The sequence below is a fragment of the Crinia signifera genome, chromosome 1 (genome assembly GCF_055691185.1).
Source record: "Crinia signifera chromosome 1, ASM5569118v1, whole genome shotgun sequence".
Classification (NCBI taxonomy): Eukaryota; Metazoa; Chordata; class Amphibia; order Anura; family Myobatrachidae; genus Crinia; species Crinia signifera.
In genome coordinates, this window is record NC_139217.1 from 376,831,411 (window position 1) to 376,846,310 (window position 14,900).

The 14,900-nt window shown below is 41.3% G+C and overlaps 1 protein-coding gene across 3 annotated transcripts in view; it reads left to right on the top strand.

The window, feature by feature from the left end:
- The window catches only part of MAPKAPK5 (MAPK activated protein kinase 5), a 59,137-nt gene extending 44,679 nt beyond the window's left edge, over positions 1–14,458 (top strand). For all 3 annotated transcript variants that reach the window (XR_014445337.1, XM_083151423.1, XM_083151421.1), the window contains one exon: positions 8,726–14,458. Coding sequence is in view for 2 of the 3 variants with exons in the window: in XM_083151423.1 (XP_083007549.1) it covers positions 8,726–8,823 (98 nt within the window). In the remaining variant the exon portion in view is untranslated. The remainder of the gene's footprint in view (positions 1–8,725) is intronic.
- The last annotated feature ends 442 nt before the right edge of the window (positions 14,459–14,900 follow it).

Consider the following 14,900-nt stretch of genomic DNA (forward strand, 5'->3'; position numbering starts at 1 on the left):
GCTGCCTCTTGAAATCATCTCCGATAGAGGAGTCCAATTCGTAGCCAAATTCTGGCGAAGCCTGTGCTCCCTGCTTCAAATCAAGCTAAAGTTCTCCACAGCCTATCACCCTCAAACAAATGGCCAAACCGAGAGGGTGAATCAGGACCTTGAAGCATTTCTCCGCACATATGTCTCTTCCTCCCAAGATGACTGGGCTCAACTTCTTCCATGGGCAGAATTCTGCCATAATAACCAATATCATTCTTCATCAAATGTCACTCCATTTCTTGCCAACTATGGGTTTCACCCTCGAGTTCCTGACTTCACTCTGCAACCTGTGTCCTCTGTTCCAGCGGTCGACACGACCATCCGGCAATTCGTCAAATCCTGGAAGCTCATTCGTTCCTCACTCCTGAAAGCTTCAAGCAGGTACAAAAAATTTGCCGACAGGAAACGCAGAGCTGTGCCAGCCCTCCGTCCAGGAGATCGTGTCTGGTTGTCAACCAAGAATCTTCGATTGAGAGTGCCATCTATGAAGTTCGCTCCCCGATATATATTGGTCCATTCCCAGTTGAGCGAGTCGTCAATCCTGTGGCTTACAAGCTCAAGTTGCCGCCTTATTTGAAAGTGCCAGCTACATTCCATATTTCGCTGCTCAAGCCGCTGGTTCTAAATCGCTTTCATTCCAAGCTCCCCAAGGCTCCTAAGGTTTGCACCCAGCGTGGAACAGAATATGAGGTCAGTAAAATCTTGGACTCTTGCATCCGTTATGGTCGTCTGCAGTATTTGATCGATTGGAAGGGCTACGGCCCCGAAGAACGATCATGGACCAATGCCATCGATGTCCATGCTCCCAGACTCATCCGGGCGTTCCACTCCAAGTTTCCCCGCAAGCCTAAAAGGTGTCCTGGGGCCACCCTTAAAGGGGGGGGTGCTGTCACGATCCGAGCTGTCAGACAGACTTTCTTACCGGCTAAGTGCCTCCGCAGGTTCAGCTTGCGGTCCAAGTGTCATCCCTGCCGGCGTCCTGTCTGCCGTGCGCCATCACCGCTGCCATCCTCCAGTCCTCTCAGCGCTGCTGAGTCCGCGGCTGCGCGGCGCACCGCTCTCCTGTCTCCCAGTGACAGTGCTGAGTGCACGGCAATCCGTTTGTCCGCCGCCATTGCTCCCAGCCACAAGCATGGCGTCCACAAACACTGTTTCCCGCCATAGCAGACATGGGGGCTGCCATGTTACTTTCAGTCACATGTTTGCATTGTCCAATCCTGATGGTTCTGATCTCCCAGTCATACCTGCCCGGCCAATCCTGGCCACTCAGTGGGTATAAGTATGCTGGGAGCTCTCAGAACCATTGCTAGTGCTTCAGTTGTCTCCAGTGTATGGTCAGCTGTCCTTGTCTCCGTGCAAGTGTATTTCCTGCTGGTGTTGTCTTCTCTGCTGCAGTGTATTCCAGGCATTCCATCTCCTGTGAAGTCCAGGTTATTCCATCACCTGTGTTCCTGCTTCGACATCCCAGCGATCAAGCCTAGCTCCGGGACTCTGGTCCTTCCGATGTTCCAACATCGCCCACCATCGATGCTCCGACATCATCTGTAAATCCGATACTCCGGATCTCCTGCTTCCAAGCTTCCCTCTGTCATTCCGGACCCACAGTCTCCTATCTCCTATCCGATGTTCCATCATCGTTCACCATCGATGTTCCAACATCACCCATAAGTCCGATACTCCGGATCTCCATCCTCCAGTTCCCGTCCGTCATCCCGGACCCACAGTCTACCATTCCGTATCCGATGTTCCACCATCGATTCCACATCATCCATCTGTAAAGTATTGCTATCTGTACAGACTGTATAACATCTCCTGCATACTTTACTGCCTGTTTATATATACAACCATCTGCTAAATAAAATCCGGTTGTATTTTACCACTGACTGTTTATTGGCTTCGGGTGCACTGTCGCGCATTCCATGCGCAAGGGTCCTCTCCAACCTCCCCGGTTCAGGTACCGGTCCAGGTCCCCACCAGAGGTCTCAGTCTCGTCGACTCAGACCCCTGGTGTGACACCCAGACTTGAATCCGATTGAACATCTCCAGAGAAATCAGAAAATGGCTGTGCACCGACGCTTCCCAGCCAACCTGATGGAGCATGAGAGGTGTTGCAAAGAGGAATGGGCGAAACTGCCAAGCTTGTGGCATCATATCCAAAAAGACTTGAGGATGGAATTGCTACCAAAGGTGCATTATCAAAGGCTGTGAATACGTATATACATTTCTTCTACGATCCACATGGCAGCCATTATTCTGGGTTAACCCCTCCTCTTCTCATATTAGACATGACTTTTTTTCAACCAGGGCCGACCACTTTGGCTATAATAGTCCCCTCCTCCTTTACCACTCTGTCTTTTTCTCCTGTCTGTTCTTCAGTATAGCAGGAGTAAGGATTTTTTTTTCTTACCTGGTCAGCCGGTGGGGTTGCGCCACGGGCCGGAAGGTTGAGGTGGTGAGTAGTATCCCTCATTAATTTAAGGGTCCGGTGGAATACCCTGTGTGTGTCCGGTCAGAGGGCACGGTAGCCCTAAGTCCCAGTGTCTGTGGGCAAGAGGCATGGTGCCATTGAGCATGGTAGTGCTGGGAGACACCTGCTGGAAGCTCCAGCTAGCTGGTAGAATGCTGAAAGCTGGCGGAGAGCAGGAAGTGTGCGGGAGTGCACTTCCGGATGCAGAGTCTTTTGCTGTACGCCTGAAACAGAGTTCAGTACTTTGGTTCCACCTTATGCGTCCAGAAGTTGGACCCTGTTTGATTGCTCTGAAGTGTTTAAAAGCAGCAGCAGTGATATGTCTCGGGAAGGATTTGCTGAGATGTCTTCTTGTTTTAGTGTGTCTGGATCTGCAATAAGCAAGAAAAAGATGGCTAAGAAAAAAGCATCTGGCGTATACATAGTTACATATTAGGTGAGGCTGAATAAAGACTTGCGTCCATTTAGTTCAACCTATGTTTATAATAGTTTATCTCTTGTATAGTATGTTCCGATATTTTAGAGACAGATTGTTACTTATTCGTACCCGTGGATGTTTTAACCAATAAATGTTTATCCAACCTTTTTTAAATGTATTTATAGTGTCTGCCGACACCACTTCTCCAGGAAGAGAAAGTTTGACTGTTCTGACTGTAAAGAAATTTTTTCTTCTAGATGAACAAAAATGTTTTTCTTTTAATCTAAACTCGTGCCCTCGCGTCCTAGATTCCTGGGACTTAGGACAGATACTTAGGACAGATGGGTCCTAAGTATTATAAAGGAATGCTCCAAAAAATAGTTTTTGAAATGTCCCAGGAGGCGAAAAGTCATCAGATCAAGTGTTCCGAGAGAAGAAGAACAGGAAAAAGCCCTTCTTCTGAAAGTCCAGCAGTTACTGCAGACTAGGGTGATAGAGCAAGTACCTCTCTGTCAACGAACAAAAGGGTTCTATTCAAACCTCTTTCTTGTTCCAAAAAGTTCAGGTGGTTACAGAACCATTCTGGATTTAAGGTCCCTAAATGTACATGTACAGACATTAAAATTCCGGATGGAGACCCTAAGATCTATCATGACTGGGATAGGAGACTTCTTAGCGTTGATAGTTTTAAAAGACACCTATTACCATATGCCGATCAATCCCTACCACAGAAAGTTTCTGAGGTTTTTTTTCTAAAGAATTTCCATTACCAATTCACCTGTTTGCCCAAAATTTCACAGAGCGTATTCACAAAAGTTCTCGTGACACTTTTATGGCGGAGTTGAGGAAGCAGGGCGTTCAAATATGGGCTTATCTGGACGACCTTCTTATTTCAGGAGGGTCAATGGACAACGTAAAGAACAGTGTGACTACTGTCAGAAGTGTGACTCTTCTGACAGTAGAATTTCTAAGAAGACATGGTTGGGAGATAAACGAAGAGAAATGCCAACCTCGGCCATCTCAGAACATTTTTGTTTCTGGGTACAGTGATAGATTTTTGTCAGTTCAATATCGCCCTTTCAGGAGAGAGATGCACCAAAGTACAGTCCCTGGCGTAGGAGTTGGCCTTTTCAATGAAAATCTCTGTTCAGAAGGCTTTGACGCTCCTGGGCATGATGGCATTGACCATTCACATTGTACCATGAGCTCAGTGGCAGCTTCTTCCTTACATGAGAAACAAGATATCCAGAGACACCGTAAGATGCAATCCAGAAGTGAAGGAATCTCTGCTATGGTGGTCAACAGGGCTGCAGTCGAGAGTTACAAGACTGATGTCTCAGACATTTACCATGTTAACGACAGATGCAAGCAATTTCGGCAAGTCAGTTCAAGGGACTTGGTCGGTGAAGGAGAGCCAGATGTCTTCCAATTACAGATAACTTTTAGCAGTGTGGAGAGCAATGTGTTGTTTCAAGTCAAAGATCTGTGGGGTTCACCTCCAGAGTGTTGTCGATCAATGTCACAACAGTGGCTCAGATAAATCATCAAGGAGGCACCAAAAGTAGAACTCTGATTTTGTTAACTAAATAAATTTTGTCTTGGGCAGAGAGAAACCTACAGTCCATTTCAGCTATCCATGTACCAGGTTCAGAGAATTCAGTAGTGGATATTCTGAGTCGAAATGTAATTCTACCAGGGGAGTGGATGTTGAACACAAGAATCTTCAAATTGATAGTGCAAAGATTCGGTTGCCCAGAGGTGTTGCCCAGAGGTGTATCTGATGGCGACTTTTTCCTACAAGATTTCGGAAATATTTTGTTCAAGATTCTATGATCTTCAAGACTCTGCATTAAATGCATTGTCGATCCCATGGAAATTCAAGCTGGGGAACCTCTTTCCTCCCTTTCCAATGATCGAAAAGGTCCTCAAAGTCAGAGAAGACCAGGTGGAGGTATTGGCAATTCTACCATTTTGGCCGAGAAGGGCATGGTTTGCAACAGCAATGAGGATGTCGGTGCAGGAACCTTGGGCACTACTGGTCATATCAGATCTGTTGTTGCATGGTCCAATTCTTCATCCCGATCCGGCAACACTGTCTCAGGGTTTGGAGATTGAACATCAGATTCTGAAACCGCATGGATTGTCGGACCAAGTGGCAGAAATTATGTTCAAGACCAGGAAAAGAAGTCTCATCCCTGGCATATTACAGAACTTAGAGAAGATTTATCTCATGGGGTAACTTAACCATGACCAATACGGAAGCATCTACAGCTACAGTAATCCAATTCCTAGATGAAGGATTCCAGCTGGGGTTGGCAGTAGCAACCATCAAAGCGCAAAGTGCAGCACTTAAGGTGCCCATACACGTTACGATATTGTATACAATATTGCATCTCATCGCATCTCTGTTTTATGATGAGATCTAGTACAAAAAGTATGTGCAGCACATACTTTTTGTACTAGATCTCATCTAATCGCAAAACCAAAATGCGATATTGTATACAATATTGTATACAATAATTGTAACATGTATGGGCACCTTAAGCATTCTGTTGAACAGAAAACTTGCAGATGAAGCCCTAGTTAAAAGGTTATTTTGGGCTATTAAAAGATTGAGACCCCAAGAAAATCATTGGTGGCCCCTTGGGACCTAAATCTTGTCTTGACCACGTTGGTGGACCAGCCCTTTGAACCGTTGGAAGAGGTCTCCTTGAAATTCCCGACCTGGAAAGTAATCTTCTTGGTGGCAATCACTTCAGCTTCAGTCAGTGAGATTCAAGCATTCTGGATGGAAGAGCCGTTCCTGAATCTATTCTCCACTGTTCATCTTAATCAAGAAGTTATTTTGCCTAGCTTTTACCCGGATCCTCAAAATGAGGATCAAAAGGCCTGGCACAAACTGGATCTGGTGAGAGCCATATCTACATACCTTTCGAGAGTGGAACCATTCAGAAAAACAAAGCAGTTATTTTTGATTCCTGAAGGTCCAAGTAAGGGTTTGGCTCCCATGAAACAGACTATTTTAAGGTGGGTCAGAAAAGTCATTATATTCTCATACAAGCATGAAGACAAGCTGATTCCTCCGATTATAAAGGCACATTCTACCAGGGCAATATCCGCTTCTTGGGCTAAGAAGGCTTGTGCTTCGGTATCCGAGAGATGTCGTGCAGCTACCTGGTCATCGGTTCATACTTTTTCCAGGCATTAAATGTTTCAACTGCCCACTTTGGTGACCATGTACTTTGTGTAATGACACAAAAAGATTGAATAGGGATTCAATAAATTATCTTGAAATTATATGTTGCCCATCCCTTTTATTATTAGCTTGGGTATGGCCCAGAGTGATGGCTGTCATGGGGATCGTAGAAGAAACCTGCAAATTATTATACTCACCGATTAATTCCATTTCTTCCTAGAGATCTCATGGCAGCCATTAGTTGCCCTGCCTTTCTGCATTATGTTGACAGTTGAAAGACAAAGTGCTAAAGGAGGGGACTATTAAAGTCAAAGTGGGCGGTCCTGTCTAATATGAGAAGAGGAGGGGTTAACCCAGAGGGATCTCTAGGAAGAAATGGAAGTACTTGTGTAGTTTCACGGTGGCACTTCCCAGCAGATCACATGCAAATTGCATACAATATTTGCATACGATTTGCATAATATTTGCATACGATTCGATCTGCAATGCGATTTAGCACACCCCCACTATCCACGTCAGCCCAAAGCATGACGAGTGCACGTGTTACACGTCCCCCCCGACCTGTTCATACCCTCACTACCCACGTCGGCGTGGACTGAAGCGTGGCGAGCGCAGTGAAAAATTAGTCTGAAGCGTGGCGAGCGAAGGGGACGCGGAATACACGTCAAGTGATCCGTGTCCACTCACTGCGTTTGCCACGCTTCGGGCTCGTTTTCACATCCCCTCATGGGGCGAGCTAGGCTCGCCACGCTTCGGCTCCGCCACGCTTCAGGCTCAGTGGCTCGCAACACTTTATATAGTCAACTCCTCGCCGACGTGGATAGTGAGGATATGAACAGATAGCGAGGCCGCGTACCGCGTCCCCTCGCGGGGCTCGCCATGCTTCGGGCTGACGTGGATAGTGGTGGAGTGCTAAATCGTATCATATGCAAATCACATGTGATATTTGCATACGATGCAATATGCAGGGAAGTGCCGCAGTAAAACTACACAAGTACCGAAATGGAATTATCGGTGAGTATAATTCGAATGTTTGGGGTTTTTTTTTTTTTGGTTTTTTTTTGTTGTTGTTTTTTCGTTTTAATAAATTTGCTAAAATCTCCCAAAAACTTTTTTCACGTGGTCATTGTGGGGTATTGTGTATGTAAAATTAATGTATTCCATTTTGGAATAAGGTTGTAACATAACACAATTTTGGAAAAGTGAAGCATCATCAATACTTTCTGGATGCACTGTAAACTGTGCACTAGTAATGTGCTACTCTAAATCAAACACATGACCCCTGCACACAAATTTGGGGTTGTTTATTTTACGTTTCAGGCATAAACCCGATCAGAAGGTGAAAAATCTGCAGACTTTTGTCTGTTTTTAGGTCAAATTTTTATTCAACCTATTCAGTTTTAAAATTCATCACATTGAAGAACACGTGGATGGGAATGACTTGCTGATCCACATGTTTTTGGCAAAATTGCGAAAAGTTTTTGGTGATGCGGTTTTAACAACAAAAAACCTGCAACGGTGAAAAAGGACTTTAACGGGCAAAAACACATGCAATTGAATGAATTGAAAACATCCCATTTTTTTTTTAATACCCCCTTCTGTAATCAAATCCCTTTGCGTGGTTCATTGTACCCCATTACAATCACAGCTAGATCTGGTGTCTGCTGTCTGGAATGCTTGAGACATTGAATTGTTTCTACTGTGTTGAATGAATAAAGTATTATACTGCAAATAATGGCATCACTCACAATGACTTCTGAGTACAGATGGGTGAAAGGGCTTTGACCCATTTAGGCCCAGTTGGGTAGTTTTCTATTAGACACTTTAAATTTTATGGAATTTTAATATAATAAACAAAATTATTCTCAATTGGTGTGTGTGTGTGTGGGTGGGTGGGTGGGTGGGTGGGGGGGGGGGGGGTTGGTTTGGTTAATTAGCCATCACTCAAATCTAGAAGAAAAATTCAACAGTTTCAGATACTGGGCCATAACAGGTTAACTTAAGCTCCAACTCCCAGGGAGTCTCTTAAGGTCTTTAGTCTCCACAATGGCATCCATGTCTGGTTTCTGGACTCTGAACAGGAAACCTGGGGGCAGGGAAGTAGGTTTGACCACTACTTTTAATTTTTAATTCATAAAGTCTAATATAGATAGCTGGAGATCTACATATTTAGAAATTAACAAATACTAATAAAGGTTTTTTTTGTTGTAGTTCTAGATACAGGGGTATATTCAATTAAAGTCTGATCCATTCTGACATGCATTTGTCAAAATGGATCCAACAAGCCCTAGTGACATCTCCTCAATCTGACTTTTTTTTCAAGTCTGATTGAGATTCCTAGAAACGGGGCCTAAACCTGTTGGATTTGGGCGCATTTCCGAAAAAAACTAAAAAGTTATTCCGCCAATCCACGTGGTTTCCGACAGGTCGAAGCATTCCGACCTGTCAGAAAAAAACAGACCTTATTGAATATGTTGGAGCCCCTACCGACCTTAATCAGTCGGAACTGCCGTCTTTCTGAGAAGACGACAGTTTCCACTGTACTTGAATATACCCCACAGATGTTTGTCTTCAGATTCTGATAAAGCAACTGAAAATTGTATTTTTATTTTAGGTCAAGGATTTACAGACAAAGTTGATCGTCTCAAACTTGCAGAAATCGTAAAGCAAATTATCGAAGAACAAACAAATTCTCAAGAAGATTCTCAGTAGCAAATTATTTTTTATGGCTTTTTTTATTTTATTTTATTTTTTAAGAAAAGAAATCTTGCATCTTAAAGAACTCTAAAATAGTTTTATGTAAATTACATCACTGAATTTCCACAGTGCTTGAACATACAGCATAAATGTAGATAGAGGTTTTAAAGAAAAATCATTGGTACTGTAATTTATTTAGAAAAATATGAACTGATTTTTTTTTTCTTCACACTACTGTACTGTTATTAGGTACAAATCTAGCAGGGATTACACAGCCGTTCATGGAGATGCAGTGCTTTTACAAAGATATGAGCCCTCTCCATTTTGTGTCCCTTGATAGTCAGCAGGCTACTGTATACACAAGCTGCTTAATATTACCAGAGAAGCCTAAACCATGGCAAGTCAGTACATTAACATACTTGAAGATAGCTTTTGTGGAATGTAACTGACTTAGTTACACTGGCTAGCAGTTTCCTCAGGAATAATTGGATAGAGCACATGCCTTTGACTTGTTCACCAGCTGCTCTGTATACAGGCCAGTATAATTTAAAAAGATAGAACTTTATAATATTCCACATGCTCAAGCTTTTCTTTTTAAGTGAACCGAATGTTTGAGAGAACTTTATTAACCCTGGAATTAAGGAAGTGTTCTTTGCTGTCTACTTGTTGTCCAGTAGGTGGCAATGTTGTACAATTATGATGACAGCTTCCGTATGTGTATCAGAATTTTTTTCCCCCCATTGTTTCAGTTGTGTGCTTATTCCCCCCCTCCCCCTCCCCCTTTTTTCTACTGCACAATTCTGAGCTTTAATAGATTTCGTTTTAGATAATCTAGTTTTCTAATTTAACATTTTTCTTTCGTATGAAATATGCATATGTGGTAAAAACTTAGTGTGCCTGAACATGCAGTGAATAACTGCAGCTGAAAGTGCCAATTCGGGGTTCTCTGTATACAGTATGCTTAGGTGTCTCATGGTATAGGTCATGTTCCACCTGGCTTTCGCTACAAAATTGATCTTGCATAGCAGAGGTTTCAGTTATATGTATGTCTAACTTGGCATTCTCTTCCAGAATGTATAAATGTTAAGCCGTTGCTGGAGGTCTGGTGATCTTGACTAAGCCGAGTCAAAATTAAGATGTAGTTAGCTGTGTGACATATAGACAGCTAACTACATCTTGCAACCCCAGCCACTGCCAAATACACTGTGTGAGGTGTTAGTTCAAAGCCCTTGCCTGTACAGTCTATTTGGCTGGGCGATTAGTGACCGTTTGTCAACCTTACCATTTGTCAACATCTAATATGAAATGCTTTCAGCTAAAACTTCGGGTGTTGTCCTATAAATTCTACTACTGTAGCAGCTAGATACAAATCCACATTCGTGATCTGCTCCTTTTGATACCACATTGGAATGTTGGGGCTGCAGTTTCTGAGAATAGCAGCTCTGGTTGCGATAGGGCTGGATCATTCCCCCTTCACAAAGTGTCACCCTGGAAGTGATTGTGCCTTTATCAACAGTAACTGCTTTCTAACTTGAAACCAAAACTCTCATGCATCAAGTGAAATTGTCCTGCATAAGTGGCAAAATTTCAAGCGAATGGGTAGTTGTGCATTTTGCATGTTGTGACACCACGGACTGCATAGAGGGATCACAACATATCTGTTTTTTTCATGCATGATGGGCCAAAATACATTTATGCTAAGTTTTTGTGTTTTTAATGGATTACCAGGACATCTATCATTTCATCTATCTTATATTGTGTAGACCTTATCAGTCCTACAAATCTGTCCTCTAAGTCACAAAGCTATCTGCAGATTAGGCTGGTGTAGATATTAATGTAATATTTACAAACTTTTGACTCTTGCTCTTGTCACTTGAGAAGACGGTAAATTCTTGAAATCTAATCTATGTTCATTGAAATAGCAAGTGGAATGGTATTTGCAAAATGGTGTTGATATAGGTAATATTATCAATTGTTTCATGCTGCTGAAAATGCTTGGAAACTGTATTTGTAACTTGTCTATTTAAAGGTGAGCTCCACTTATATTGGCTTTTTAAGGGTTAAATTGGACCGTTATCAAAATCTGTAACAGTTAATGGCATAATGTTGGTTTTTTTTAATGCTGTTCTTGAGAACTCGACAAATTTTTTTTACTCGATTTGAGAATTTCATTTTTTAGCTAGGCTGCACATTTTGGTGGCTGATCGTCAACGTAAATAAACTAAGTTACTATCTGCTGTTAATGTTGGAAGCTCTGAGAATAAGCAGATCACTTCCTCCAAATAGAAGCTAAACTACAACATCTTTAACATTATTATCACATTATTATTTTTAATCATTGGCCTTATGAAGTGCAGTACAGAACCATTTTCCTTTTCACTTTTGTTTGCATGTAACATATTGCTCTGCGGCTGGATTCTAAAGTTTTAAGTTGTGTTCTGAGGATGTCTGCAGAGGTGACACTTTGTGTACAGTGGCCTCGTTTGACTGAGAGTTGTAGACTAAATGTTTTTTCTTTCCGTGGTAAAAGTCAATGTAGTTTGGAATACAAATTGTATTTGGATATTTTTGGGGGTATTTAAAGTTATTGTTGTAAGTAAATTTTTGGGGGTTTTTACACATACACTTTGTTCTAAATCCAATTGAAATATGGAATACCCTTATTGATACACAGACGTTGGATTAGAATGCTCGATCAGATTTCTGTATATTCAGTAAAGTGAAATGCAGGAAGGTCAAGAACACTAATGTCAAATGTAATTTTTTTTATTTTATAAATATATATACACATTATTTAATATCTCCTTTTTTAACTTTTATCTGCAACCAAAGAATTGTGAACACTTCTGTCAGCTACATAATCGTTAGGATTCATATAACGCGATACTTGGCAAATAAGCTGAATGCACTTGACCCCCTTTCCAGAAGTGAGCTGTGAACCGGCCAAGTTGGTGCTCTGTGCAAGGGGTTCACTTGTGTTCTGTGCTGTGTATATGCTTCTCTCCTACTATGGCATTTATGTACTAATGCTGGCCATACACTAGACCAACTTTAATCAAACTAGCTGTTTGGCGGGACTGTAAATCTGGTACTGTATGCAAGCAATTTGCACACAAACCCAGGAAAATGGCCCAAAAAACCATTCAATTAAATTGAGCGACAGTATTTGTCAGTTTCCAGATTTTGGAAGCAAATGACTGAATTAGAAATTACATTTGCTCTCGTCCAGTACCAGATTTTTATTCCAGCCAACCAACTAATTGGATGGTTGGAGGAAAGTTGGTCTGATGTATGGCCAGCATAAGCTTTTGTGAGTGATAAAGTATCAGCTAATTGGCTCCAACTGTCATGTTACAGGTTAGCAGTTTGGGGCAGATTGGTTGTTTTATTTTCTCCACTGTATTTCTTTCTGTTGCTTACTACATCTTCCCTGTAGAGTGATAACCTGTTGTTATGGTCATTCATTTGATGGTGCTTTGTGTAAAGTTTCAACTGACATTCTACTGCACGTCAGCAGTGTTTTCTTTGCACAAACTGCGGCATGTACAGTATATCGGCCACATGCACTGAAGTAACCATATATTTCACTCCTACTCAGTAGTGAGACTACAGTAAGGGTGGCCTTTTGGGGCATAATTAATTTTAGGTGCCCCCTGATCCAAGGCACCCCACACACTTTTCCACAGTACCCTCATCTGGATGACTCATGTTGCTATCTGATGCACAATTCCGCCTCGCTTTTTCCAGTTATGCAATCCCATGTATAAATTTCCTTATCTTGGCTGGTCTACAACAGAGATGCAAAACTCTGAAATCTGCTATATAATGTAAAAGCATCCGCATGTTGACTGAAGATCGGTAACGTCATATTCATATTTGCTGTGTAGTTGAGTGCTACAATATCAGCCATTTGAGTGCCCTTAAAAGGGATGACTCGACCCGAAAGTCTGGTGTGTGTGTGTGTGTGTGTGTGTGTGTGTGTGTATGGCGTTATACCCATTCCTCGGCCACACCAATTTGCAAAAAAAATCTTCCTTATTTTTTATACACTCCTGAAGCTTTTGCGTATGTTTTGTTACAGAAAGAAGTACAGGATGCGCTTATAAATGAACATACAATTAAAAATGACTGTATTTAATAAAACCGTGCCTCAAGGGCTACACTACATACACGGTACAATAGTCAGTATACAATATATTAATTTCACAGAAGATTTTGGTCTTTCCAATGAAGTTGCTGTCCCAACGCGTTTTGTCAATGGATTGACTTCATCAGGGGCAATGGAAGTATTGATTTAAGAACAACAACTTTGCACTTCTTCGAAGGGAGAATCTCATACAGACTGGAATAACAAGAACTGAGTTCCCAGAAAGTGCATAGTGTAAAAAATAGATATATCTCTGGAAATCAAATCATTAGAAACAAAGACCAATGATTGTCCGTAAAATTTTAGCCCTTTTAGGATTTGATGAGGGTGTTAACAACCCTAAGACCGGTGTCCAATCAATAATAAGATTAGGAAACCGGATGTGTACTCACAGAGATCCAAACTCTGAATATATATATATATATATATATATATATATTATACACACACGTACTTACATTTTTTTTTTTATTTAGGTCATCCACTCATAGCTGTATACCAGAAGGTGAGCATTGTGGGGTGATAGTAGAAACATTTACATTTCTCTAGGAAAATGCATTTAAGATGCATTTTAGTTATGGAGTTGTGCATCTCTTGTATGTATGTATGTATGTATGTATGGCTGGCTTATTTTCAGATTAATTTGACATTCTTTACTAAAAATGTAGCAACCTCATTAGAAGAAAAGTGAGTTGTAAAGGTTCTGTGAATTCTAAAAAAAAAAATCCTGGTTTACATACAATGCTTTTGAAATGTTCTCAGATAAAATCCCAATGACGTTACAACTAAGCCAGTGTGCCAGATACAGGGGGTATTCAATCTGTGCTGCTATTTATAGTGGCACTCACCTATTCAATGCTGCTCTTTCCAACAGCATTGAAGGCTTTTTCAGATTCTGCTTTTTTTAAAAGTTTAATCTGAATTGTTGAAAACGGACACTAATTGAGGAATTTGCGGCTGATTCCGGCAATTTAGCGTGCATTTCCGACAAACTTCGGCTGTTCCGACACTTGAAACATCAAATACTGTTTGTCGAGTTACCGTCAAATCGGGTCAAAAACGGCTGTGAATCCGAATGTTGGGAACGTCCCGACAGTCGGTTTCTGGATTGAATATTCCTCCCATAGTCCTAACTCGCTTAGAAGTACTTTTTTTAGTAGGGTCCATGTAAATGGTAATCTCAATTATTGGAGAAAATGTTTTACCATCTTTTTTTATATTGTTTTCTGAGACCGATATTCCACCTTTCAGTTGTTTTTTCACGCAACATGATGGAAGATTTGCATTTTCATGTCTCTGGAAGGAATACATTGTGGAATAATATCTTTGTCTAATGTATTGCATTGTGGTTCATCATTCTTAATCCATCTCATTTCTTCAGTGTATTAAACAACGTTAATTTATCTTGCAATGTTAATTGTATGATGTCATGACCTTCTTTTCAGACCAGTATTATAATGTAAATATGCATTAATGTATATAAAATGATTTTACTTAAAAGCATGATTGTCTCTTGGCTTTATTTATCATCACATTGGAACATGTGTATAGTAACTTTTTTGTAGAGACCTAAAAGGAATAACTGCCATCGTTTCTATATCTTACAGTATATTTTAGCTGTAGGCTTGCTTGGTCATACACTGCACAGGTAAGGTGTAAATGTTGGGAACAGAGAGGGTCTATATGTTAGATGTGCTTGAGGCATAAAAAAGCTAAGAGTCAGCAACTGTCAGAACAATTTGTGCACCTGTCAAAAAAACGTAGGGGGTTAATGCATACTGAAAGGTAACACAATCATGCTGTGGATATAGAATACTGGACCCTACATACAGGTTGAGTCTCCATATCCAAATGTTTGGGACAAGTATTTTGGGATATTTACTAAGCATAAGATATTTTGGGATGGGACCCAAGTCTAAACGCAGAATGCATTTTTTTTTTTTAT